Source organism: Rhinopithecus bieti, unplaced genomic scaffold (genome assembly GCF_001698545.2).
Source record: "Rhinopithecus bieti isolate Rb0 unplaced genomic scaffold, ASM169854v2 scaffold_4553, whole genome shotgun sequence".
NCBI classification, from domain to species: Eukaryota; Metazoa; Chordata; class Mammalia; order Primates; family Cercopithecidae; genus Rhinopithecus; species Rhinopithecus bieti.
The window spans coordinates 3,516,070-3,542,040 of record NW_016804694.1 but is presented as its reverse complement, the minus strand read 5'-3'; the positions used below and the strand labels follow the sequence as shown (position 1 = coordinate 3,542,040).

At 38.7% G+C, this 25,971-nt stretch overlaps 1 protein-coding gene across 1 annotated transcript in view; it reads left to right on the top strand.

Moving 5' to 3' along the window:
- GLO1 (glyoxalase I) overlaps positions 1-22,290 on the top strand; it is a 26,082-nt gene extending 3,792 nt beyond the window's left edge. The window contains 6 exon segments of the mRNA XM_017870155.1: positions 11,794-11,876; positions 14,103-14,185; positions 14,188-14,263; positions 15,443-15,510; positions 16,218-16,307; positions 20,828-22,290. Of these exon segments, the coding sequence (XP_017725644.1) occupies positions 11,794-11,876; positions 14,103-14,185; positions 14,188-14,263; positions 15,443-15,510; positions 16,218-16,307; positions 20,828-20,916 (489 nt within the window). The 3' untranslated portion in view covers positions 20,917-22,290.
- The last annotated feature ends 3,681 nt before the right edge of the window (positions 22,291-25,971 follow it).

Sequence of the window (25,971 nt, the reverse complement as noted above, 5' to 3'; positions counted from 1 at the left end):
AAAAAAAAAAAAAAAAAAAAAAAAACCTCAATGAATTAAATTCAGTTTGACCACTTGATACATTTACACCGTATGTAAAGATGGTAAATACTTAGGGGATACTTGGATAAACAAGACGAGGTTCCCTCGCTTTACCAGCTTATATCAACTCTAATACACAATGGACCTGGGGTTAGTGTGCTATTGAAATTATAAATCACCCTGGGATCACAGAGGAGGTAGAGGTTTTTAAAGGTAGCATCAGTGGAATGGGTTATGCACAGGATATTTGGAGCCTGAAGACCTGCATTTGAATCCCCACTTCTGTCACTGGCTGTAGACCTTGCCAGGGCACTTGGGCTGAGTTTGTAGAAAGAGCATAAACATATCTCAGAGAGCTGCTATGAGGATAAAATGACATGTATTATGTTCTCTAAACTATGAAGACTGATACAATTCAAGGTTGTGTTTCAGCTGTGGGGATCAGGGCACACATCAAAAAGACAGTGGTGATGGGCCCATGCCTCGATAGATGAGAAGGATTCCGACAGAGTACATGGGAAGGCATTCTAGATGAAGGAAACATCTTAGCAAAAATCTAGTTTTAGGATGGCAGAATTGCAATGCAGGGCAGGTACTGGAGGGTTAGTTAAATGTTATTGGTTGCAGATCAGGTTATCTCAGCAGTGGTGGGAAAGGCTAACATAGTAGGTTGGGGCCAGATTCTGGAGTCAGCTTTGAGTGTCGCATCTAAGGAAGTTAGATTTTATATAGGTAGTGGGGAATGAGTCAGGGTTTTGAAGTATTTTATAAAGTAGATTGGAAGGATCCAAGTACAAAAGCTCTTCCAGAAGGTAAGATAAATGATGAGGGTCTCGTTTGTAAAGAAGAGAGCAGCAGTGGCACAAAGTCAACTTGTTTTTTGATCATTAGCATCTTCATTGTAAAAGAAGTCCAAAGAATGTCTGGCTATACCCATTTTGGGCAATCTTTCTATACCCATTTTGGGCAATCTTTCTATACCCATTTTGGGCAATCTTTCTGGGCTAATTTTCTTTAAAAGGTCAGATTCTCCTGGCAACAGAGGGAGACTCCATCTCAAAAAAAAAAAAAAAAAAAAAAAAGGTCAGATTCTCCTTCCAAGTAGTGATCTCCTGGAGATCTTTCCTTTTTTACTGTCTGTATCTGTGTCCACTGATACAGTAGACAATGTCCTCAGTGTTGCCGTTATTTCCACCACCACTACCAATGTCTGTTTTCACATCATTCCACATATATATGAATATATATATGTGGGGCCCCTGTCCAATCGAGGTAGATTGGTAGAATTGAATGCAGTAGAAGGGAGAATAGGGAATGGAAAGGAGGAAGGAAGAAGGGCAATGGCCAGATAAATGGCTATTCTAGGCATAAAGAATCATAATATATACAAAGGCATAATGACATCAGAGAACTGAGGCAGGGGCCTGCGGGTAACACAGTGAATGAAGTTATAAGCAGTGGGACTTGAGGGAAGGGTGGCCAAATAATCATTGGGGTACTCAAAGAAAAGATGAGAACTCCCATTATATTCATTTGTTTTTCTCACCCTGTAATGATGTCTATTTAAGCGATAAGGGTATGAAATAGAAAATGTTTGAGATGACCAGTTTAAGGGAGTGGTGATAACCGTTGATGTTAGAGAAGTATACAGCTACACATGTGCTTGCATTTGGGACTGTCTCTCAAATGTGTTCAGGAACCACTGAAGTATTGATTTTTAAGCCAAAAATGACATGACAGGATTTTCTTTATGGAAAGATCACTCCAAATTGCATGCACATAAGCCTACGAAAAGCAAAGAGATAATAGTCTAGGCAGGAAGTAGTGAGGACTTCTTGCTTTCCTCAAGATACACTGAAGGCAGTTGAAAAGCTCATTTTTAAAAAGTCTGGAGAAAACAACTTTGTTCACTTTTGTTTTGTGGAAGATATGACACCTAGTAATAAAGAGTTAACAAACCCTTTCCCCTTTTATGAAAATTTGACTTTTGTTAACTCCCTAGTTTCCCAGGAAACAATGAAAATCGTGTTTGTTGCTTATGGTAAAAATAGCCCAATTGGTAAATTGCATCTGGAGAGGGAGAATTGTAAATACCTGAAAGGAAGCCATAGCTTTAGACTTCCCTGATTGTAGTGACTCTCATAACTGTCCTTTGTGGAGATTCTGGAAGTTCTGCCTATGGAGTTGCTACTAGAGATACTGGCTTCTGTGGTACACGGGGCCTTCTGCCCTAGAGTGATTCTCGTTCATACCCAGTGTGAATCTTGTCCCTGTACCTGATCTGTGTAGACTCCTGTAAGGACTCCCACTGAAGAGGAACACCTACCTGATACTTCTTTGTTGGCAATCTGTGTTTTTCTAACTGATACCCTTTTGAGTAAACTGGTACCATGTAAGGCCTATGGCTATGGTTGTCTTATAAGTCTGGATGTTTAGTTGAGCCTTAAGAAGACTTTTGGGGCCGGGCCCGGTGGCTCACGTCTGTAATCCCAGCACTTTGGGAAGCCGAGGCGGGCAGATCACGAGGTCAGGAGTTCGAGACCAGCCTGACCAACATGGTGAAACCCTGTCTCTACTAAAAATGCAAAACAATTAGCCAGGCATGGTGGCACGTGCCTGTAATCCCAGCTACTTGGGGGGCTGAGACAGGAGAATAGCTTGAACCTGGGAGGTGGAGGTTGCAGTGAGCCAAGATTGTGCCATTGCACTCCAGCCTGGGCAACAAAGCAAGACTGCGTCTGAAGGAAAAAAAAAGAAGGCTTTCTGTTGGGAGCAGTATAACACTTTTGAAAGTTATTTGAGAGACAAAGTAGATAGTCTCTAAAGAGAATTGGTCTCAGTCTTATTAAGGTCGAAACACAACACTTTTTAAACCAGAGAAATTTTTTAATTTCTGAAAACGTGGCTAATGCAAGTGTGGAACTTCTTCTTTCTGCAGACTGAGGGTAGTAGAGGTGCTATGGTCTGAACGTGTCCCCTCAAAATTCATATGTTGAAATCCTAATCCCTGAGGCAGGTATTAGGAGATGGGGCCTTTCAGAAAGTGATTAGGTAGGTCATGAGGTCAAAGTCTTCATGATTAGGATTAGCATCCTATAAAAGAGACTGTAAAGAATGATCAAGCCCTTCTGCCATGTGAGGTCACAGTGCAAAGATACCATCTATGAGGACAGAGACTAAATCTGCCAGTGCCTTGATCTTCGACTTCCTAGCCTCCAAACCTGTGAGAAATAAATGTTGTTTATGAGCCACCCAGTTTATGGAATTTTTGTTACAGCAGCCTAAATGGACTAAGATTAGTCCATTTAGGACTAAAATGGAGATTTTAGCTTTAAGTAAGATGTAACCTCTTACAATTACAATTACAACCTCTAGTAATACTTCTAGAGAAATAAGTATCTTCATCACTAGAAGCAAATTTGAGATTTCGCAGGGAGAAAACACAAAGTCAAACAACATTTTTATCATTGTTGTGGCTTTTTGACCAGTTTTGATTCATCCTGAAAATAGACATATTGTAACCAAATACACTCTTATCCCATTGTGGGAGGCAGTTGTATAAAATTCATTTAGAGACTCTGCTTCTGACAAGATGAAGTAGACATACTTTTCCTTATTCCTCCTGCTAAGTACAACTAAAAACTCTGGACATGATATATAAGACGAACACTGGAAGACTCTGAAAGGTGGTGAGAAGAAGGTAGACTGGCTAGGGACCTTGAGACCCTAGAAACAACAAGGTGATGAGTTTCCTAAGTTTTCTTTTTGCCGAATATAGCCCAGACTTGAAGCTGAAGAAGCTAGTAACCTGGAAATGCTGATGGACATAGACCAAAGAAAAGCCTAATGAAAGCCTGCTCTCTAGCCACAGGACCTGGAAATGGGCAGTATTTCCTGGCAAGAAAGAAAACTTTTAGACAATAACTGCTCTACTCCAATTAAACTCCATAGAAAACACTGGGGCCTCAGTCCCACCCATGACAGCAAAAGCTGAGTGGGGAGCCTAGATTTTCGCCCAACCAGATGTAATGAGCTGTCCAGCCTTCCCCTGCCAAGGTGAGTAGGGAGCCAGGACTTTCATCCTGCCAGGCTTTCCCCTCTTGGGGAAAAATCCCTTTTAGGAATGAGGAACCTAAAATTCCACCCCAACCCAGTAGTGGAAATATTTCAGATAATTATAAGAGGGAGAAGGTACAGGGATTTAAAGAGAGGTGAGGTTTCTGTACCTTGTTCAAACTAATAAAATGATGTCACCAAATGACTGATAAGTTACGTGTGTGTATATACATATACACATGTATGTCTGTATATATGTGTATGTGTATATGTATATATACACCATATGTGTATACATCTATAGTAACACCTAGAGCCACCGCTTAAAAAACTATACAAAGAGATACATGCAAAAACACTATAGATAAATCAAAATTGAATTTTAAAAATGTTCCAGTGACTCAGAGAAAGGCAAAAAGAAGAAAGAAAACATTAAAAAAAAAAGAACAAACAGAAAACAAACATGAATAAAATGGGCAACTTAAGCCCTAACATTTCAGTACTTACATTAGATATAAATACATTAATTAAGAGACAATGATTGATAGAGTGGATTAAAAAACATGCCTCAGTTGTATGCTGTCTACATAACACTCACTTCCAATATGATAGAGACGAGTTAAAAGTAAAAGGATAGAAAAGATAAATCATGCAGATATTCATCAAAAGAAAGCAGGAGTGGTTATCTTGATACCACATAAGGTAGATTTTGGAGCAAAGAAAATTACCAGACATAAGAAGTACATTAGAGAGTGATAAAAGAGTTGTGATTGACCAAGATGATATAGTAATTATAAATGTATGTTACTAAACAGCAGAGCTATGAAACACATGAAGCAAAACTGATATAACTGAAAGGAAAAATAGAAAAATCTAAAATTATAGTTGGAGACCTTAACACCACTTTTTCTTTTTTTCTTTTTGAGACAGGTGTCACTCCTGTCACCCAGGCTGGAGTGCAGTGGTGCTGTCTCAGCTCACTACAGTCTATGCTTCCTGGGTTCAAGGGGTCCTCCTACCTCGCCTCCCGAGGAGCTGGGACTACAGGTGTGCATTATCACACCCAGCTAATTTTTGTATTTTTTGTAGAAATGGGGTCTCACTATATTGCCCAGGCTGGTCTTGAACTCCTGGGCTCAAGTAATCCACCCACCTCGGCTTCCCAAAGTGCTGGGATTACAAGCTTGAGCCACCATGCCCAGCCAACACTCCTCTTTCAACAATTGATAGAACTAGACAGAAAATTAACAAGGAAACAGAAGAACTCAACAATACCATCAACAAATAAGATCTAATTAGTATTTGTAGAATGTTCCACCCAACAACAACAGAGTTCTCCTTTTTTTTTTCAAGTATCTGTAGAACATATACCAAAGTAGACCATGTCCTGAGTCCTAAAGCCAACTTCAGCAAATTTAAAAGAATTGAATGATATATTCTTCAGCCACAGTGGAATCAAACTAGAAATCAGTAGCAGAAACATAATAAGAACATCTTCAAGCACTGGGAAACTAAACAGCACACTTCTAAATAAATTTTCCATGGATCAAAAAGGAAGTCTTGGGAAATTTTTAAATATTTTGAGCTGAGGCCGGGTGCGGTGACTCACGCCTGTAATCCCAGCACTTTGGGAGGCTGAGGCGGGTGATCACGAGGTCAGGAGATCGAGACCATCCTGGCTAACATGGTGAAACCCCATCTCTACTAAAAACACAAAAAATTAGCCGGACGTGGTGGTAGGTGCCTGTAGTCCCAGCTACTCGGGAGGCTGAGGCAGGAGAATGGCGTGAACCTGGGAGGTGGAGCTTGCAGTGAGCCGCGATCACGCCACTGCACTCCATCCTGGGCGACAGAGCAAGACTCTGTCTCAAAAATATATGTATATTTTGAACTGAATGAAAATGAAAAAGGGATCGTAGCTAAACAGTGCAAAGGGGGAAATTTATAGCACTGACTGCATACATTATAAAAGAGGAAAAGTCTCAAATTAACAACTTAAGCTTCCTCCTAAGAAACTAGAAAATGAAGAGCAAAATAAACCCAAAGGAAGCAGAAGGAAGGAAATAGAAAAGCAGAAATTAATGAAATTAAAAACAGAATATCAGTAAAACAGAGCTGGTTCTTTGAAAAGACCAGAAGAATCGACAAACCTGTAGCAAGACTGACAATGAAAACGAAGCACAAACTACCAATATCAGGAATGAAATAGGGGATACACTACAGACCTTTCTGACGTAAGAAAGATAAGGGAATACTAAAAACAACTTAGTATACATAAATTTGACAACTTGAATTGGACAAATTCCTCATCCAATATGAACTCATATGATGAGTCCTATAACTTAAGGCAATTGGATTTATGATTAACAAACTTCCAAAGAAGATTGTCCAGACCCAAGTGATTTCACTGGAGAATTCTACCAAATGTAAAAGAAGAATTAACATCAATTATACATAACCCCTTCTAGAAAACTGAAGACAGGAGAACACTTCCCAATTCATTTGATAAAGCTAATATTACCCTGATACCAAAAACAAATGAAGACAGTACAACAAAACTACAGACCAATATCTCTAATGAATATAAATGTAAAAACCCTTGACAAAATATTAGTAAACAGAATTCAACAATATATATAGAAAGAATTATACACCTTAACCAAGTAGGGTTTATATCTAGGATGCAAGGCTGGTTCAGTGTACAAAAATCAGTCAGTATAAACCACCATATTAAGAGGGTAAAGAAGAATCACATGACCATATCAGTTGGTACAGAAAAGGCATTTGACAAAATTCAACACTTACTCATTATTTTTTTTTTAAGTTCAGAAAAAAATAGGAATAGAGGGGCATTTCTTTAACTTGATAAAGAGCTTCTCTTGAAAAGTTAGAGCTAATATTGCACTCAGTGGTGATGCTTTCTCCCTAATTTTGATAATAAGACAAGGATGTCTGCTGTTACCACTCTTATTTGACAAAGTTATGAAAGTTCTAGACAGTGGAGTAAAGCAAGAAAAGGAAATAAGAGACATATAGGTTGGAAAGGAAGAAGTCAAACTGTCCTTATTTGAAGATGACATGATTGTCTAGGGAATAATAAGTAATTTACAGAAAACTCTCAGAATTCATAAGTGAGTTCAGCAAGGTTGCAGGGTACAAAATAAACATACAGAAATCAATTGCATTTCTATATACTAGCAAAGAACACACAGGCACCAAAAATTTAAAAATACAGTACCATTTACAATTGCCCAATAAAATGAAATACTTAGATATAAATCTAGTAAACATTTACAGGACGCATATGCTGAAAACAGCAATGGTGATGCAAAAAGTCATAGATGTAAATAAATGGAGAGATTTATTGTGTTCATGATTGGAAGACTCAGCATAGTAAAGATGTCAAATCTCCCCAAATCAATATACGTGTTTAACATACTCCTTATCAAACTTTTTAAAGACAGAGACAGGGTTATTCTAGATTGAAAGGCAAAACAGAAAAACTAGAATAACAGTTATGGAAAAGAATGAAGTGGTAAGAATTTGTCTACCTGATTTTAAAACTTACATAGCTACAGTAGTCACTACTCTGTGGTATTGGCAGAGTGATAGAATATTGAAACACAATAGAGAACTCCAAAATATATCCACACTAGTATGCCCAACAGCTTTTTGACAAAGATGAAAAGCAGTTCACTGGAGGAAGGATAGGCTCAACAAATGGTGCTGAAGCAATTGGACATCCTTAGGTTAAAAATGAAGCTGTACCCGATTCTCATCCCTTATGCCCCAGAAAAAAATCCATTTACTGGTGCTTAAAGGGGACTTAATCCTTTGGTTCACATCCTTGCCTCACTTTTTTTTTTTTTTTTTTTGAGATGGAGTCTCGCTCTGTCGCCCAGGCTGGAGTGCAGTGGTGCAATCTCGGCTCACTGCAAGCTCCGCCTCCCGGGTTCACGCCATTCTCCTGCCTCAGCCTCCCGAGTAGCTGGGACTACAGGCGCCCGCCACTACGCCCGGCTATTTTTTTTTTTTTTGTATTTTTAGTAGAGACGGGGTTTCACCGTGTTAGCCAGGATGGTCTCGATCTCCTGACCCCGTGATCCGCCCGCCTCGGCCTCCCAAAGTGCTGGGATTACAGGCGTGAGCCACCGCGCCCGGCCCCTTGCCTCACTTTTATAGTTTTGTAAGCATTGTATTGTAGGCAGGTAGGAAATGCACTAGAAACATCCTTAATTGTACCTTTGAAGTTTTCTTGGCCGGGCGCAGTGGCTCACACCTATAATCCCAGCACTTTGGGAGGCCGAGGCGGGTGGACCACAAGGTCAGAGTTCGAGACCAGCCTGGCCAATATGGTGAAATCCCATCTCTACTAAAAATACAAAAATTAGCGAGGCGTGGTGGCAGGCGCCTGTAGTCCCAGCTACTCAGAAGGCTGAAGTAGGAGAATGGCTTGAACCCGGGAGGTGGAGCTTGCAGTGAGCCAAGATTGCCCCACTGCCCTCCAGCCTGGGCAACAGAACGAGACTCCGTCTCAAAAAAAAGTTTTCTTACAGTAGTTTTGTTAATTAAATTTGGAGAATGACACTTCCCCTCCCCTTGAAAAAACCTTATTATTTCTATTGTTCACCTTTTGATAAGGCACAGGAGCAAATCTTTGTCACCCAGTAGCCATCCCAGTAAAACCAAAGATAGTTTAGGCATAAAAGACATCTTATTTTTATTCTAAATTTAGAGCATGATAAGGGAAAGACACAGTTAAGTTGAGGACTGTCAGGTGAGACGAGACATGAGCATAGCATAAATCTTTTTAAAACAGGAGATACATGTATTTTAAGCGATATTTTAGAACCATGCCAATACACAGCAATAATTTTCAGGAACTTAACTTTTACAACAGAAACTTTTCTCAAGATCATGCAAGTGTTTACAAGAGGCACAGGGAGTTAACAGACTATTTTGGTGATAAAAATAAAACTCTGTTATCTGAGCATAGAATAACTTGATCATTTTCTTAAAAATAAGCCCTCCTTGTTTTTATACCCATTTGACAATTTGTAGCAAAGGATTTATAAGCCTCTATTTTATACATAAATTCACTAACATTGAATATATCTTACTTTTTTTTTTGCCATGTATACACTTTTTAAAGTGAATTTTAATATTCTTTATGTGTATGTATTTAGGTAGATATAGTACATAGTTCTCTTAATAATAAAGTTAAAGGCCGTAACATTAATTTTAAGATATAATTAATCTCAATAGCATATTAAGTGTTATTTGTTTTCATATGCATGTGTGTATATATATTACGTTTTTAAAACTTAATATACCATTGTATATATTCCCATGCCATTAGACTTAATATACCATCTGTATGTATCTCCATGCCATTTAATGTGTCTCTACGCAGCATTTTAAATGTTTTCCATAATATTCTATTATGCCTGTGTTATACCATCTAGCTATTCCTTTGTTGTTAGAGGAAGTTGGTGGTTTAAAAGCAAGGACTTTGGAATCAGATTGCTTGGGCTGGAATTTTTTCTCTGCCACTTACTTTCTCAGCAGTAAAATGGGGATGATAATAAAGTGTATCTCATGGGCTTGTTGTGAAGATTACATGAATTAGAAACTGTGAATCTCTTAGAACAGCATCTGGTACATAGTTATTGTGTAAGTGCTGTGATGGATGCCTTTGTACATAAATCTTTGTCAGAGTATTTCCTTAGAATTTTAGAAAGAGAACATCTTGGTCAAAGAATATGAATTCTTAGACTGAAGCAGGTGGATCATGAGGTCAGGAGTTCAAGAACCAGACTGGTCAACACGGTGAAACCCCGTCTCTACTAAAAATACAAAAAAATTAGCCAGGCGTGGTGGCGCGTGCCTGTAGTCCCAGCTACTTGGGAGGCTGAGGCAGGAGGATCGCTTGAACCCGGGAGGCAGAGGTTGCAGTGAGCCAAGATCGCACCATTGCACTCCAGCCTGGGCAACAGGAGTGAAACTCCATCTAAAAATAATAATAATAATAATATTTATTAACACCCACAACCTACATTGACTATACATAAGACTTTGTCCTGCAGGTGGCTCCCTCAAGCAAACATTGTAACCAATAGAGAAGCAGCTACCACTCATATTAGCTGGGAAAGAAGGATGTTTGTTATTTTGGTAGTGTTCATAGTGCCTTGTTTTAATATATGCTTAGACCAGGATATGAAGTGGATATGGTCTTGCTGCTTTAATTTTTTTTTTTTTTTTTTATTTTGGTATCACATCATGGCAGCCACAGAGTGACTTTAAATATGTTCAACAGGAGAAAACCAAGGCCCAGGTGTGAGTACCAGGCTAGCACTTGGATGTGCAGAACTACTTTTCTCTTTCTCAGCTGCTTGATAAAACCGAGACCTTTAGGACTGTAGCATCTGACTGAGAAAAGCTATCCAAATGTTCTAGAAACATGTAACCTGCCTGGTATGTGATTATAAGCTGCAAATAAAGAATTTAATTATTATATTTATTAAGATCAGTTTTAATAAGATAAAGTAGTTTTTTGGCCAGTTTTGTTTTAAATGAGAATTTTAATACTTAAAAGACTATATTTCATTTACTTAAAATTTAGCAAAAGAGAAAAATATAATTTCCTAATGATGCTGAATGAACTATATTTGTATTTTATATGATGTGGGTTATATAGGAGAAAAATGGCATGTGGCTTCAAAAGAAGTGGTCAGAATTTTCAGGCCTGTTTTGTCAAGCCATGGGTATAACAGAAAAAAAAAAAATCTGTTAGGAAGCACCAGTGAGGTTCACAGACTCATGTTCTGGAAGGTACATACCAATGGTAAAGGGAGACCAAAAATTAGAGGCCTTAGACAGTTAATTACTTAGTGTCAGCTTCTTATCTATAACATGGGATATGAATATCTATCGATAGTAATACCATATAGAGTTATTATACAAGTCCTAAGTCAAATTATTAATGCTATTAATAATCTTAACTCCATGAATTTACATACCTTCTACCCTTTTCTCAGTCAAGCCTTCTGTTTGCTGGTAAGTTGAACAGTTTTCCAAAGGTGTTAGCAACAGTAACTGTTTACCCTTTTAGTTATTTAGGAGTCTAGGATCTTGTGAGCAACTCTTTGCTAATTTGCATGGTCACCAGTAAATTATTCTAGAAGGGCATTTATGCCTTCATTCAACAAATATTATAGTGATCACACTCTTTATGTGTAAAATCAGTGTCTTAGTTTGGGTAGCCCCAAAGCAGACTAGAGAGGAAGGTGTAAGTAGTTTGAGAAGTGGTCATAGAGAGCTCTGTGGAGTTAGGGAGAGAGGGTGATCATAGGTGTATACGAGTGGATTACCAGTGTGGGCAACTGAGGTTCAATCCTGCTGGGGATTCTTTGAGGGACTTTGTGGTACCTGCCTCCGAATTGTCCCACCAAGGGACAAGGATGCCAGGTTTTTTATCCACCATTGATTGAAGGTCATTTCTGCGGTGTGAACTTTCTGACACTTTGGACTTGTACCACACAGGGGCCTGCAACCAGAAAATACCACTGGGCAGAGAGCCCTCACAAGTTGTAGGTGGTAAGTTAACAATTATGTTATAATGGTGGACTGTTTTTGTATCTTGTTACAGAGAGCACAATTAATGTTGGTAATAAATGGTAAAAGTGAAAGATGTTTAATATAAATATTTTTCCATAGGATTTTCTATTGCAGCAGACCATGCTACGAGTGAAGGATCCTAAGAAGTCACTTGATTTTTATACTAGAGTTCTTGGAATGACGTAAGTCAAGTACTTATTGGCACCTTAATGTTTAAATATATAGCTTTGCAAATCTAGAGAGTGTTTTCAGACCCATCTTAAAGTTTGTCTCAGAAGTAACAGAAGTTCTTTTGGCCAGGAGTCTGTGATTCGGCCTGGCTGGACAGGGCTTCTCTCTTAAATTCTTTTTCTTCTCTATCCCAGCCAGCCTGAAAGGGGAAAACAAGACACAAATAGTTGCATTTTCTCCAGCCTCCCTTCTCTGAGAGCTCCCAGCTAAATCCTTAATGTATTCAGACCTCTTTTGATGTTCTGGCCACTTTTAGCCTCTTGTTTACTTCAGAAAAGTTATAGATAATAAGGACTTACTACCCAGAAAACCAACAGGTTTACTTAAAAGTGACCATCTGTTCCATTTTTCTAGGCTGTGTTTTCGTTTGCTCAACAGGTCATATCCACTGAGCTTGCAATCCTAAAGCATATTTATTTGTTTATTTTTCTTTTTTTCTCCAGCTTTACTGAGGTATATTGAGAAATAATTTTGTCATATTGTTGATTTGTTTCCCTAAGTTATGTGAGCATTTTGTTTTTGATCATATGAGATATATGAATAATAAAGTAATCTCTAAATTTAGTGCCTATATAACCTCCATTCACATTGAGAGAAAAATGTAAGTAATGTATGTCTATATTTAGAAAATTTGACCAGTTCAGAAAAATACGAAATGAAAAGTGATGGCTTCCCTCCCCAAGTTGTTCTCCCCAGAGATAACTGCTGTTCAGTTTATTATTTTTTTCTAGAAAAAGGTATTATGAATATATTTATAACATATTTAAAGGACAAAATGAAAACAGATTTATTGAACACTTTGCCAGGCACTTCAAATGTTATTTTGTTTAGTCTTCACATCAGTCTTAGGAGGAGGTAACTTTTATCCCCATTTCACAGATGGAAAAAGCAAAGCTTAACAAGATGGAGTTACTAGCTCCAAATCCCATGGTTGGCATATGGCAGGGCTGGAACCTGCATCCATTGTCTGATGGGCTCTAATGTTGACTTTGTGTGTGGAGCCCTCCTATTGGAGGGTACAACTTGGGTACAAGTTGACAGTAAGCTGGAAGATTTGCACAACTGAGAAAAGCAAGTTGCAACAGTTTCATTTCCTTCAGTCCTGTCTGATTGGTCCATAAGGGTTGTGTAGTCTGCTTTAGTAGGTGCAGAGATTGTTTTTCATGATTGGAGTATTTGAGGTGTTTGATACTTTATTATAAACATGTTAGAGTAAATCTTATTTGTGATAAGTCAATGCAAGGATCTAAGTGGGCCAAGGCATATTATATAGCAGTGATAATGAAATAAAAGATTGGAAGCAGAACTCTAGAAACTTACCATTTGCTATATGCTTCAGCCATTTGGTCTTATTGATTATGAACAAAGTCATCTTTGAGCATTTAATCCTGAATAATCTAAAGAAAATCATATATGCATTCTCATGCCACCTTACTCCTTGCCAAATAATCCTACACCATTTAAAGTCACTTAAAGTTCAGGACTTCCTTGCCCTCTGCTCCCTTGCCCACCTCCCCATTGTCACTGTCATGCTTGCTACTGTTTTACCTGCTCACCTGCCATTCTCTCTCCCCAGTACAGTATAATCCAGCTGATGCTTTCCCATGCTGCTGACATTGCTCTCATGGGACCTTTCCATATCTCGTGAGCTTTTCTTAGTCTTAATACTGTTTGATCTTTGTGCAGTATCTGATACTGTTAGCCACCTTACTGTTGACATTCACGTCTTCTGTGATATTAGTCTGTCCTTCCTCCTTTCTTACCTTAACTTCCTTTCGTAGATGTTTTGGCATAGTAAGAACACAGTAAATGTGTTTATTTAACTGAATGATATATTTATATATGTGTTTGTATGTGTGTATATATATGAAATAACAAGTTTCTTTATATTTTTCACTACAAATAAACAGAATTCTCTTTTGGAGATAGCCGTTTCTATTTATTAACAAGTACCATAATTTCAGCTAAATGTTATATTTAAATAATTGATGAATTATAGAAGTTTTATTTTGTATTTCAAAAGTTACAGATGAATTTTAATATTTTCACTGACTTTTCCTCCTGCTTCTTCCATTAAAATAGGCTTACTACATATAGCTCTTCTTTTTAGTAAAACTTGAATATTAAGTTATGTTGATTATAGTATGAATTAGCCTTTCCTGTTGTTAATGATCCAGGCTTCTTGTTTTTTCACTGCAGGTTAATCCAAAATGTGATTTTCCTGCTATGAAGTTTTCACTCTATTTCTTGGCTTATGAGGATAAAATGACATCCCTAAAGATAAAGAGGAAAAAATAGCCTGGGCGCTCTCCAGAAAAGCTACACTGGAGCTGACACAGTGAGTATGAATTTCTGCATTTGTATATATTTTAGATTTTTTAAGGTACTTTTTAAAAATCTTTTTTGTTTTGTTTACTTACCAGTATAATTCAAACCAGGTCTGCCTAATCACTTCACATTTGTAATAATATATTGAAGTGTTTTTCATGCATCTTTTGGTCTTCGTATTGTTCTTGGGCAAATGAGATCTTTTTTTTTAGAGATAGGCTCTCTGAAGCCTCTAACTTCTAGGCAGTCCTCCTGCCTCAGCCTCCTGAACACCTTGGACTACACATGTGTGCCACCACACCCAGCTAATTATTTTTGTTTGTTTTTGGTAGAGGCATAGAGACAAGGTCTCACTATGTTGCCCAGGCTGGCCTCAAACTCCTGGCCTCAAGTGATTTGCCCGCCTCGGCCTCCCAGACTGCTGGGATTATAGGCATGAGCCACCACGCCTGGCCCATTTGTCTTTTAGATAGAGAATATAAGACCCTGAAATTGTAAGATATTTACCTGATTGTTACTAACTAATGTTTAGGTACTATAATTAGTCTTTCAGCATCCAAAAATTTATTCTTTTATTATTTTGCTACATTTTTTATCTAGAAATGTGATATATGTTCCTTTAAAAACTCTTCAAACCATTTTGTAATAATTAACATTCAAATTTGATATTTTTATAACTTGAACACTTAAAAATGTAGGCAATTTCTTTACGTTGTTTATCTGCACACTTTAACAACTACCAAAAGAGATTGGTTTCAGAGTGTGTGATTTCGTGTGTCCCTTGATTCAAAATAAAGTTTTGGAATCAGGCAGACTTAGATGTGAGTCTGTGACTCTAAACAAGTAAGTGGCAGTTTCATCAATAAAATGGAGATGCTCACATCTAGCCCATGGAGCTGTTTTAAGGGCTTAAATGAAATGTAAAGTATTGAGCACGATAAATGAGCACTGTTACTATTCTCATTATTGCCCTTGTCCAGTACCTGTATTGACTGTCTCCTTAGTCTAGTTAAAATCATACTTTGCCCATTTGTCCTTTCTATAGTTGAAAACTTAATATTTGGGTAGCAGGGGTTAGGCCAGTTATGTCAAGTAGCATATAAACATGGTAAGATTTCAAAGATGTTACTTTCTTTTCAGAATATCTATTCCCTAGGACATTGTAGCTATGTTTTCCTTCCTGTTGTAGCAATTGGGGCACTGAAGATGATGAGACCCAGAGTTACCACAATGGCAATTCAGACCCTCGAGGATTTGGTGAGTTTGCCTGTGTGTATGTGATATATATAGATTTGTGTGATTTTGTATTACGTGTATAATTATGATTTTAATAAACCTAAAACATTAATGTCCTAATTAAGTATGATCAATTTATTCGAGATATGATTATTTTTATTTTCCACAAATAATCTTATTTAGGAGTTGTTTAATTTCAGAGTCTCGATCTAAACATTACATTTACTGTCTCACCATGATTTACTTTTAAGTCTCAGAATTAATTTCCAGTAGACTTTTTTTTTTTTTAAAGCTACAGTTAATACTAATCCCAGTTTCTGCTAGCACATACACTTCTGCCTTGCTCTCCAATCTCTCAATCAAGATGACAGTATTGCAGGCTTCAGCTGGCTACTGTAGTCAATGCCAACCACAAACCTATTAAGTATTAGTAAATGATTACTGTTTTTTGGTGTAGATTATTCTTAACTGATTAGACTGTATATGAGCTGATATTGGTTAATTTTAAATAATTTATAATTCAGGGCAACTAATTAACTACTTATACCCAGCCCATTAGACCTATATTTGTTCTTTAACATATTATAGATTTTGAACCTACCTAAGTCTGTTCCCAAGTGCCTTATGTTTTGAAATAAACAAGTTCTGGAAGCTACTTGTGATACTTGGACACCCTGTTGTAATTATTTCTTCCTTCTCTCTGCTTTTTTCGGGGGGTGCCACATAAGGTCACATTGGAATTGCTGTTCCTGATGTACACAGTGCTTGTAAAAGGTTCGAAGAACTGGGAGTCAAATTTGTGAAGAAACCTGATGATGGTGAGTCTACTATTTACTGTGTTTCAGGCCCGTCTTTAGTTAATATTTACTAAGTACCAAGAGATGCCACTGTTGTAGTAAAACCCTTTTGGCTACAAGTAACAGAAGTCTCCATTTCAACCAGATTTTTAAAAAAGAGAAATGATTGGAAGAATATCTGGGTATCTCAGGGAACTGAAAGACAGCAACTAGGGTGGCTTTCCAAGGGACTAGACACAGGACCTGGAGAGCCATCAAAACCCTAGGCTCCCTCTCCCACTCCCCGACCCCACCACTTTCTTTCATTGGCCACCAGCTTTCACTATCAGTGTGTATCTTTCCACCCAAAAATAAGTTCCTTAAAGTCAATTTTATCTGATGTTCATATAACGACACCAGCTCTCTTTAGTTCATAATCACATGGTGTTTCTTTTTCACCTTTTACAACCTTTGTATGTCCTTATGTTTTAGGTAGGTTTTTTGAAATAGCATATGTATGGATTTCGCTGGGTTTACATGTATTGTTATTATTTTACTTAGATCTCTTTCTGAAATATTTCAAAATAAAATTGAAATATTGAATATTTCAGAGTCTCAATCTAAACATTTGAAATATTTCACTGTTTAATTTCACCTTTTTTTTTAAAATTTAAATATTTAATAGCCAGTGCTGGGCGAGATGGCTCCCGCCTGTAATCCCAGCACTTTGGGAGGCCAAGGCAGGCGGATGACAAGGTCAGGAGATCTAGACCATCTGGGCTCATATGGTGAAACCCCGTCTCTACTAAAAATAGAAAAAATTAGCCAGGCGTGGTGGTATGCCTGTAATCGCAGCTACTCAGGAAGCTAAGGCAGGAGAATTACTTGAACCTGGGAGGTGGAGGTTGCAATGAGCCGAGATCGCACCACTGCATTCCAGCCTGGGTGACAGAGCAACACTACGTATCAAAAAAATATATATATTTAATACCCAAATCTTCTCCCCAATAGGAAAGGAATTTGCTTCACTCCATCCTCATTGTCACTATTACCTAGAGTGGGATAGTATTGATTTTATTTTTTAAAGATAATAATAAATATATCAAGGTGTTTGATCACTTTTTCTTCATTTATCTCTTGTAGTGTCTCCTTTGAGACAGGATCTCACTCTCATCCAGGCTGGGGTGCTGCAGTGGCACTGTCATAGCTCACTGCAGCCTTGAAACTCCTGGGCTCAAACAATCCTCTGCCTCAGCCTCCTCCTAAGTAGCTAGGGCCACAGGCACATGCCACCACACCCAGCTAATTGTTTTATTTTTTTTTTGTAGAGATGAGTTCCTGCTCTGTTGCCCAGGCTTGTCTCAAACTCCTGAGCTCAAGCGATTCTCCCACCTTGGCCTCCCAAAGCACTGGGATTATAGGCGTGAGCCACTACGCCCAGCCTTTTTAGCATCTTTTGGATTTTTCTGTTCTTTTATTTAAATACCTCAACCAAAATGGTCTTTAAAGGGGTTTTTGTTTTTGTTTTTAGATGGAGTTTCGCTCTTGTTGCCCAGGATGGAGTGCACAGTCTCAGCTCACTGCAACCTCCGCCTCCTGGGTGCAAGTGATTCTCTTGCCTCAGCCTCCCAAATAGCTGGGATTACAGGCATGCGCCACCACGGCTGGCTAATTTTGTATTTTTAGTAGAGATGGGGTTTCTCCATGTTGGTCAGGCTGGTCTCAAAATCCCAACCTCAGGTGATCCGCCTGCCTCAGCCTCTCAAAGTGCTGGGATTACAGGTGTAAGCCACTGCACCCAGCCCTTTAAAGGGTTTTTAAGGCAAAACTTTTGAGATTCTGTGTAACTGAGAATGATGCCTTTATGTCTGAAGGACAGTTTTATTGAAAAGCCTAGGTTTAATTTCTTTCTGTCTTGAAAATTCTCTTCCATTTTCTTTTGCATATGATGTTGCTGTTGAAAATGTGTCAATCTATGTTCCTTTGTATATTCTTCTGTCTTATTCTAGAAGCTTTTTATATTATTTATTTGTCCTTGCCTGCATTCTGGGAGATTTCCTCAAACTAGAATACCAATTAGCTAATTTTCTCCCAAATGTGTCTGTTCTGATGTTTAATTCATCTATTTTGTTCTTAAACACCTGTTATAATTTTGATCTCTAATTTTTGCTTAGTTTCCTTAATATGTTCTTATTACTTTTTTTTGAGACGGAGTCTTGCTCTGTTACCCTGGCTGAAGTGCAGTGGTGTGATCATAGTTCACTGCAACGTCAAACTCCTGGGATCAAGCAATAATCTACCTCAGCCTCCCGAGTAGCTGGGACTACAGGCAAATGCCACCATGTATGGCTAATTTTTTGTTTTTTGTAGAGACAGGGTCTCACTATGTTATCTCAGGCTAGTCTCAAACTCCTGGCCTCAAATGATCTTTCTGCCTCAGCCTCCCAAAGTATTGGGATTACAGATGTGAACCACCACACCCGGCTGGTCATTACTTTTACATGTCTAAATAGTCCCTGGGACTGGGCATGGTGACTCATGCCTGTAATTGCAGCACTTTGGGAGGCCGAGGCAAGAGGATTGGGAGGATCACTTGAGGCCAGCAGTTCAAGGCTGCAGTGAGCTATGATTGTGCCATTGTATACCAGCCTGGGTAACATAGCAAGACCTTGTTTCTACAAAAAGGTTTTTTTTAATTATCTGGGCATGGTGGCACATGCCTGTAGTCTGTATGCCTAGCTACTCGGGAGGCTGAGGTGGGAGGATTGCTTGAGCCCAGGAGTTGGAGGCTGCAGTGAGCTATGATCACACCATTGTACTTCATTTCAGCGTGAGTGACAGAGCAAGGCCCTGTCTCCAGAAAAAAGACAAAAATAGCTCTTGGTCCATTATTCTAATACTTCTTCTGTTGGAATTTACAATCTATTGCTTTGGGGTTTTTTTTATGGTTATGTTTCTCAAATTATTATTTTGTCCTCTCAGCATTTTTCCCCTGCAACTGTTCACTATTATAACACATCAAGCAGTGTGAATAGGAGAATGGCCAGATCCCTGTCCTTAACAACCTATATGATCTCAGGACAATGGGCTGGATAAGCCTAGACCAGAGATTCCTAGGCACCTAGAAATGAGACTTAAACATTTCACCTTCCACAGAACAACTCTTCAGGTCGGATCTTCCCACTTCATCCCTCAGGGAAGCAGTGTTAGTAGGAGACACTTCCAATAGTATTCCCTAGCCCTGAGCATGGAGAGAGGGCTGGGGAGATCATGTGGCCCTACATGTTTTTCTCAGTTTCTCACAAGCACAAGGCTCCTGCACTGCTCTTGTTTACTGCTAAGGACATCTGAACAAGCGAGAGGGCAGGTGCTGATGCACACAGCAGTGAGGGAGGAGCAAAAGCAAAACTCTGTTCTCCCACAGCCATTATGTACCGCCTTCTGGTCCAGGCCAGAACTACCACCTCCCACACAGCCCAAGTTAAAACAGTCACCCCACCCCATCCTCACCCATTCTCCCCAGCCGTCACCAGCAGGATTTCTTTCTTTCTTTCCTTCTTTCTTTTCTTTTCTTTTTCTTTTCTTTTCTTTTTTCCCTCCCTCCCTCCCTTCCTTCCTTCTTTCTCTCTTTCTTTCTCTCTTTCTTTTTCCTGCATTTTCCATCTGTGTTCCTCTAGGATTTATACTGGGGAAAGGAGCCAGAGATCAGAGTCAAACCAGTTCAACATATTGGTCCCCAAATAAATTTCTGAGGTCACGTTTTTCCATTTAAGCAAACAGCTCTGACATACTAGACTGTCAATCTCAGTTATGAATTCCTGGGAGAAAGACTCTCACAGAGCTTGGGTTGCCGAGGATAGTGTTTAAAAGGGTTTGTATGACCCAACTATCTGGGTCTTTTGGTTGTGGGGGTAAGCCATGCTACCAGCTCCCTTCAGCACCTCCCTATTTTCTTTTTCTTCTTTAAAATAAGACAATTTCTGTAACTACTGAACTACATGGTATCATGAAGGTGAGGCAAATGCCTGATACCTAAAAGATGCAGCCAGTCCCATAGTTTATTTCAGGAGGGCTGGTATTTGCAATGTGTGCAAGATAACATTTTAATCTTTTTGAAAAGTATGACTTTGGGTGACACTGGCAATAAGAATTTTTAAAAATTAAAACTGTAAACAAAATAATGTACTTCATTAAAATGCAAAGTAAATTTTTAATTAATAAAAGTTTTTAAGGCCAGGTACAGTGGTTTGTGCTTGTAATCCTACCACTTTGGTAGGCAAGGCAGGAGGATTGCTTGAGGCCAGGAGTTTGATACCAGCCTGGGCAGTACATTGAGATCCCGCCTCTACAACATCAAAAAACTAGCCAGGCATGGTGGTGTGTGCCTGTGGCCCCAGCTACTTGGCAGGCTGAGCCCAGGAGATCAAGCCTGCCTTGGGCCGTGATCGTCCCATGCACTCCAGCCTGACATTCAGAGCAAGACCCTGTCTCAAAGAAAGAAAAACATTTATATGGTGTTTTCATTTTTAGTCTTTTCAATAATGAAAAATTTCATTTCACAGGTAAAATGAAAGGCCTGGCATTTATTCAAGATCCTGATGGCTACTGGATTGAAATTTTGAATCCTAACAAAATGGCAACTTTAATGTAGTGCTGTGAGAATTCTCCTTTGAGATTTCAGAAAAAAGGAAACAATGTGATTCAAGATATTTATATACCAGAAGTGTCTAGGACTGATGGATCATTGTCCTGATTCAAATTATTCTTCAGTCCATTTCCCCTTCCTATTTCAGATGTTCTTTTTCGCCTAACTGTTCAGTCATTCTGGTTTTCAAGTAATGCTTTATCTTATGTCCTTGAATATAGTTGTATAACTTTACTTTTTAGGTAATCATTAGAACAGTTCCCTTCAGAGGCTGCATTTGCCTTCTTCTGCCTCCTAAATATTACTTCTCTTCAAATCTGCCTTTGAATCATCATTTTTAAAAAAAATTAACATGTTTTTGTTGTGGTTATCTTCTGGGGTTTCAATTCCTCAGAAACAACTTTTTTCACAATGGCAAGTAAAGAACACTGAAACAGTGTTCTTTCAGTAAAGTACAAAGGGTTTATTTTACAAAAGAGAAGGTACTCTTGAGAGCAATTCAAAATCACGCTGACGAGGATACTGACAGAAAAAGTAATTTCTTCTTATTATAAAGTACATTTAAAGTTCAAGGACTAACCTTATTTATTTGGGAAAGGGGAGGAGCAAGGAAATGATACGGTACCCAGACACTGGGCTAGGCTGCAACTTTATCTCAGTTAATACTCCCAGCTATCGTGTGAGAAAGAAAACAGGCTAGGCATGCGAAATCACTTTCATGGATTATTAATGGATTTAAGATGGCATAAATCAGCTCAACTCAAGACTGCACAATCATTTTTAGTATTTAGATTGTGCCTCAAAGTTGTAGTACCTCACAATACCTCCTCCACTGGTTTCTTGTTGTAAAAACCTTCAGTGAGTTTGACCATTGTGCTCTTGGCTCTTGGTCCTGAGTAGCGTGGTGAGGGAGCAAACACTAGAAGTCTTTAGTACAGAACTGCTCTAGGGACATCCGGTGATTCCTACACAAGTGATGTTTATACTTCTCATCAGGAGTCTTCCTTACCCCAAGGTCTTCATGATGCCAGTAGCCATATATGATAAATTATGTTCAGTGATAACTTAGTTATCAGACATCAGCTCAGTGGTCTTCCCTGCCATGATTGACATTTGATGGGTTTTTTAAAAAGTGATTTTGAAAATCTCTAATGGCTCAGAAAATAAAACTTCCAGTTTCTGCATGACTATATTTAGATTTTCTCTAGACTGTAGTGGAAGACCTTTGGAAAGGCCATGCCAATTGTGCTTGTACTGCTAGAAGCACTTTACGTTTCCTTTTTGGGTGAAAGGGATTTATGTGAGTGCTTTAAACAAACAGCAATACTTATAGACTGAAATAAAATGAAACTTCAAATAAGACTATGTTTAATTTGTAAACCTTTGTCCATCATGTCCTTTCTTTAAAAAAAAAAAAAAAGAGCTCCCCTTAGGGAGTACTGAAAGGATTTGAAAAGGCTTGTAGGCTCATTCTGAACAGAGAACAGTTGTGATTCTGTACAGCCCGTAAAGCAGGTAGTATCTGTGGATCAGGTGGGAAGAAGAAAGTGAATAAGGAATAAAGGATTGTGGTAGATAAAGTGCAAACAGAATATCAAAGGGTAAGGAACTTATGAAGACCAATTTCACATGTTGAGTACTAGAACTGACAAACAGGAGGGCTAATACATTCACAAATTCAGTAATTTAAGCTTTATTTCCAAGGAAAGAAGCCTTATCCACTTGCTAAGTAAAACTTTCCAAAAGATAGCCCTTGCTCATTCTTTAAATCCGTTCCTATATGCAGTTTTTTTTTTTTTAATTTACAGTTGGCCTTTGAACAACACAGGTTTGAACTCCGCTGGTTTATTTATACAAGGATTTTTTTTTTTTTTTTTTTTAGGCAAATGTGGGTTGAAAATACAGTACACAGAGGGCTGACTTTTCATATGCCACCTGTGGGACTTAAGTATGCACAGATTTTGGTATCCATGGGCAGTCCTGGAACCAATCCTCCACATACACTGAGGGATGACTATGTATGGTAACACTACACCTTATTAGGGAAAAGAGCAATTCACTTCCAAATTCACTTACCCAAGAAGTTGTATGAAAGTACAAAGTAGGTCACAAGAAGTAAGTTTTCTTATTTTCCGTGATCATGGTCAATGTAAAACCAGTCAGTCTGCTATAAGCCCTATATAGCTAAGGCTGGAACCGTTATAATACAGGTGGTTTGAATGAAGAGCAGATGGCTGAAAGGGAATCACTTGTGGCTTTTCTACACAGTATTTTGACCAGGATTGCATAGAGTTGTCTTCGTTGAGGCAGTTTTAATAAAAATACTGTAGACTGGGTGGCTTAAACAACAAACAGTTATGCCTCACAGTTCTGGAGGCTGGGAGGTCCCAAGATCAAGGCACCAGCAGATCCAGTGTCTGATGAGGACCCACCTCCTGACTTGTAGACTACCTTCTCACTGTGTTCTCACACATCCAAGATAAATCATCTCTTAAAAGGGCACGAATTCCATTCATGAGGGTTCTACCCTCATGACATTACCTCCCAAAGGCCCCACCTCCAAATACCATCACACAGTATTAGGCTTAAACATGGGAGGGAGCCACAGGACACATTCAGTCCATAGTACAGTATATATAAATCTCAGCCATACAACTGATTATGAAGAGTGTTGTATCGGTAAGGATGCTTGCTATTGGCAATAAGAAAAAAAAGCCAGCTCTGATATAGTAAGCACTTAAGAGATTCTAAAATGGATTGGTCGGCCAGGTGTGGTAGCTTACGCCTGCAGTCCCAGCACTTTGGGAGGCTGAGGCAGGTGGATCACTTGAGGTCAGGAGTTTGAGACCAGCCTGACCAACAAGATGAAACCCGGTCTCTACTAGAAATACAAAATTAGCCGGGCATGGTGGTGGGCACTTGTAATCCCAGCTACTTGGGAGGCTGAGGCAGGAGAATCACTTGAACCCGGGAGGTGAGCTGAGGTCACGCCATTGTACTCCAGCCCGGGCAACAAGAGTGAAACTTTGTCTCAAAAAAAAAAAAATAAATAAAATGGGTTGGTAGGGGGTTCAGAGATAATAAGAACCCCAGATTCTTTCCCATCCTGTCATTGTTAGCATTTTTTCTCACTGGACCAATAGTACGATCAAAGATGCCTACCATGATTCTAGGTATCGTGTAGACCAACAATGTTGGTAGGGTTTGGCTGTGTTCCCACCCAAATCTCATCTTGAATTGAAGTTCCCATAATCCCCAGGTCATTGGAAGGACCTGGTGGGAGGCAATTGAATCACGGGCGTGGTTTCCCCCATGCTATTCTCGTGATGGTAAGTTCTCATGGGATCTGATGGTTTAACCCGGTGGGAGGTAATTGGATCATGGGCGTGGTTTCCCCCATGCTATTCTCGTGATAGTAAGTTCTCATGGGATCTGATGGTTTGATAAGGGGCTTCCCCCTATTCCTTCCTGCCACCCTGTGAAGAATAATGTGTTGTTTCCCCTTCCGCCATGATTATAAGTTTCCTGAAACTCCCAGCTCTGCAGAACTGAGTCAATTAAACCTCTTTCCTTTATAAATTACCCAGTCTCGGGTACGTCCTTATAGCAGCGTGAGAACGGACTAATAGAAATGTCCAGCTAAAGAAAATATCCTTTTATTCCTCATATGTCTTTGATAAGGAGTGAAAAACCTTTCCCTAAGCTCCTCAGCAAAATTCCCGTCATATCTTAACCAGTACTGGGTCACTTGCCTGTATAATCACTGGCTAAGGGGGTGGGAACATTTACCCAAGTTGGCTGCATGGGGATGGACAGTGAATCAGAATTGAGACTGCCAGAATGGAGGCGCAAATAGGGGCTTCTGGGTAGGTGTAAACAGAAACTGTACCCAGAGTCAAATTAGATATTGAGAATTAGATATTAGGTGCAGAGTGCGATAAGAAATGAAACATTTCTTGCCCTCAAAACTTAGGTCTAAGATTGTGGTTCTCAACCATATTAGATTTAGCTTACCCTGTTTATAATAACATTGTAACGTAATATCTTACCACATCCACTATCCTGAAATGACATTCACATGATATAACCTACTTATTAGCACAATATCAAGAAAGATCAGTCAGTGGTAATATGAAGGAGAAATATAATCAGGTTGCAATAAAATTGTGCATTTTGGTATGTCAGTGCCCATATACTCTTAGACTGGAAGACAGTGGAGTAGTCAGGTGCTTGTCCTTACATACGGAAGAAGAAAAACATCAAAGAGTATTGTTGACACTCTTTGATATTTTAAATAAAGACAGACTGAATTTATGATTCATGAAGAGCTATAATGTTACAACTTTAAATACATATACCAGGTGCATTTTACTGATGACTCAAAAACATGATGTTACTCTTGGAAATATTTTCCAAAATGATGAATTCTTGCTAAAGTTTTGAATAAAAGAGTAACTTTTTTGTTTATAGAATAGTTTTGTCCCTAGAAAATATTAAAATTGTAAATGCAAATAAGATACAAGTTCTAAGTTCAGATAATAAAAAGCAGGCTTTATTTTTTTTTAATTTTAGAATAGTTTTAGATTTACAGAAATGTTGCCAAAATAGTGCAGAATTCACGTATACTGCATACCTAGTTTCCCGTTTTAGAAATCTTACATTAGTATGGGACATTTATCACAATTAATGAACCTACATTGATATTATTAACTCAAGTCCACACTTATTCCAATTTCCTTCATTTTACCTGCTTTTCCTTACAGGATGCCATCCAGGACACCACATTCCATCTAGTCACCATGTATCCTTGGTCTACTCCAGACTGACAGTTTTCAGACTTTCCTTGTTTTGATGACTTTGACAGCTTTGAGGAGTACTAACTAGGTATTTTGTAAAAGTTTTCAATTGGGATTTTCTGATTTTTTTTTTTTTTTTTTTTTTTTTGCCACGATAAAACTGGGATTCTTGTTTTTTGGAGGACTACCACAGAGACAAACTGCTCTTATCACCTCAAGGGACATACTATCAGCACGACATGTCACTGGATCTTTTGATGTTAAC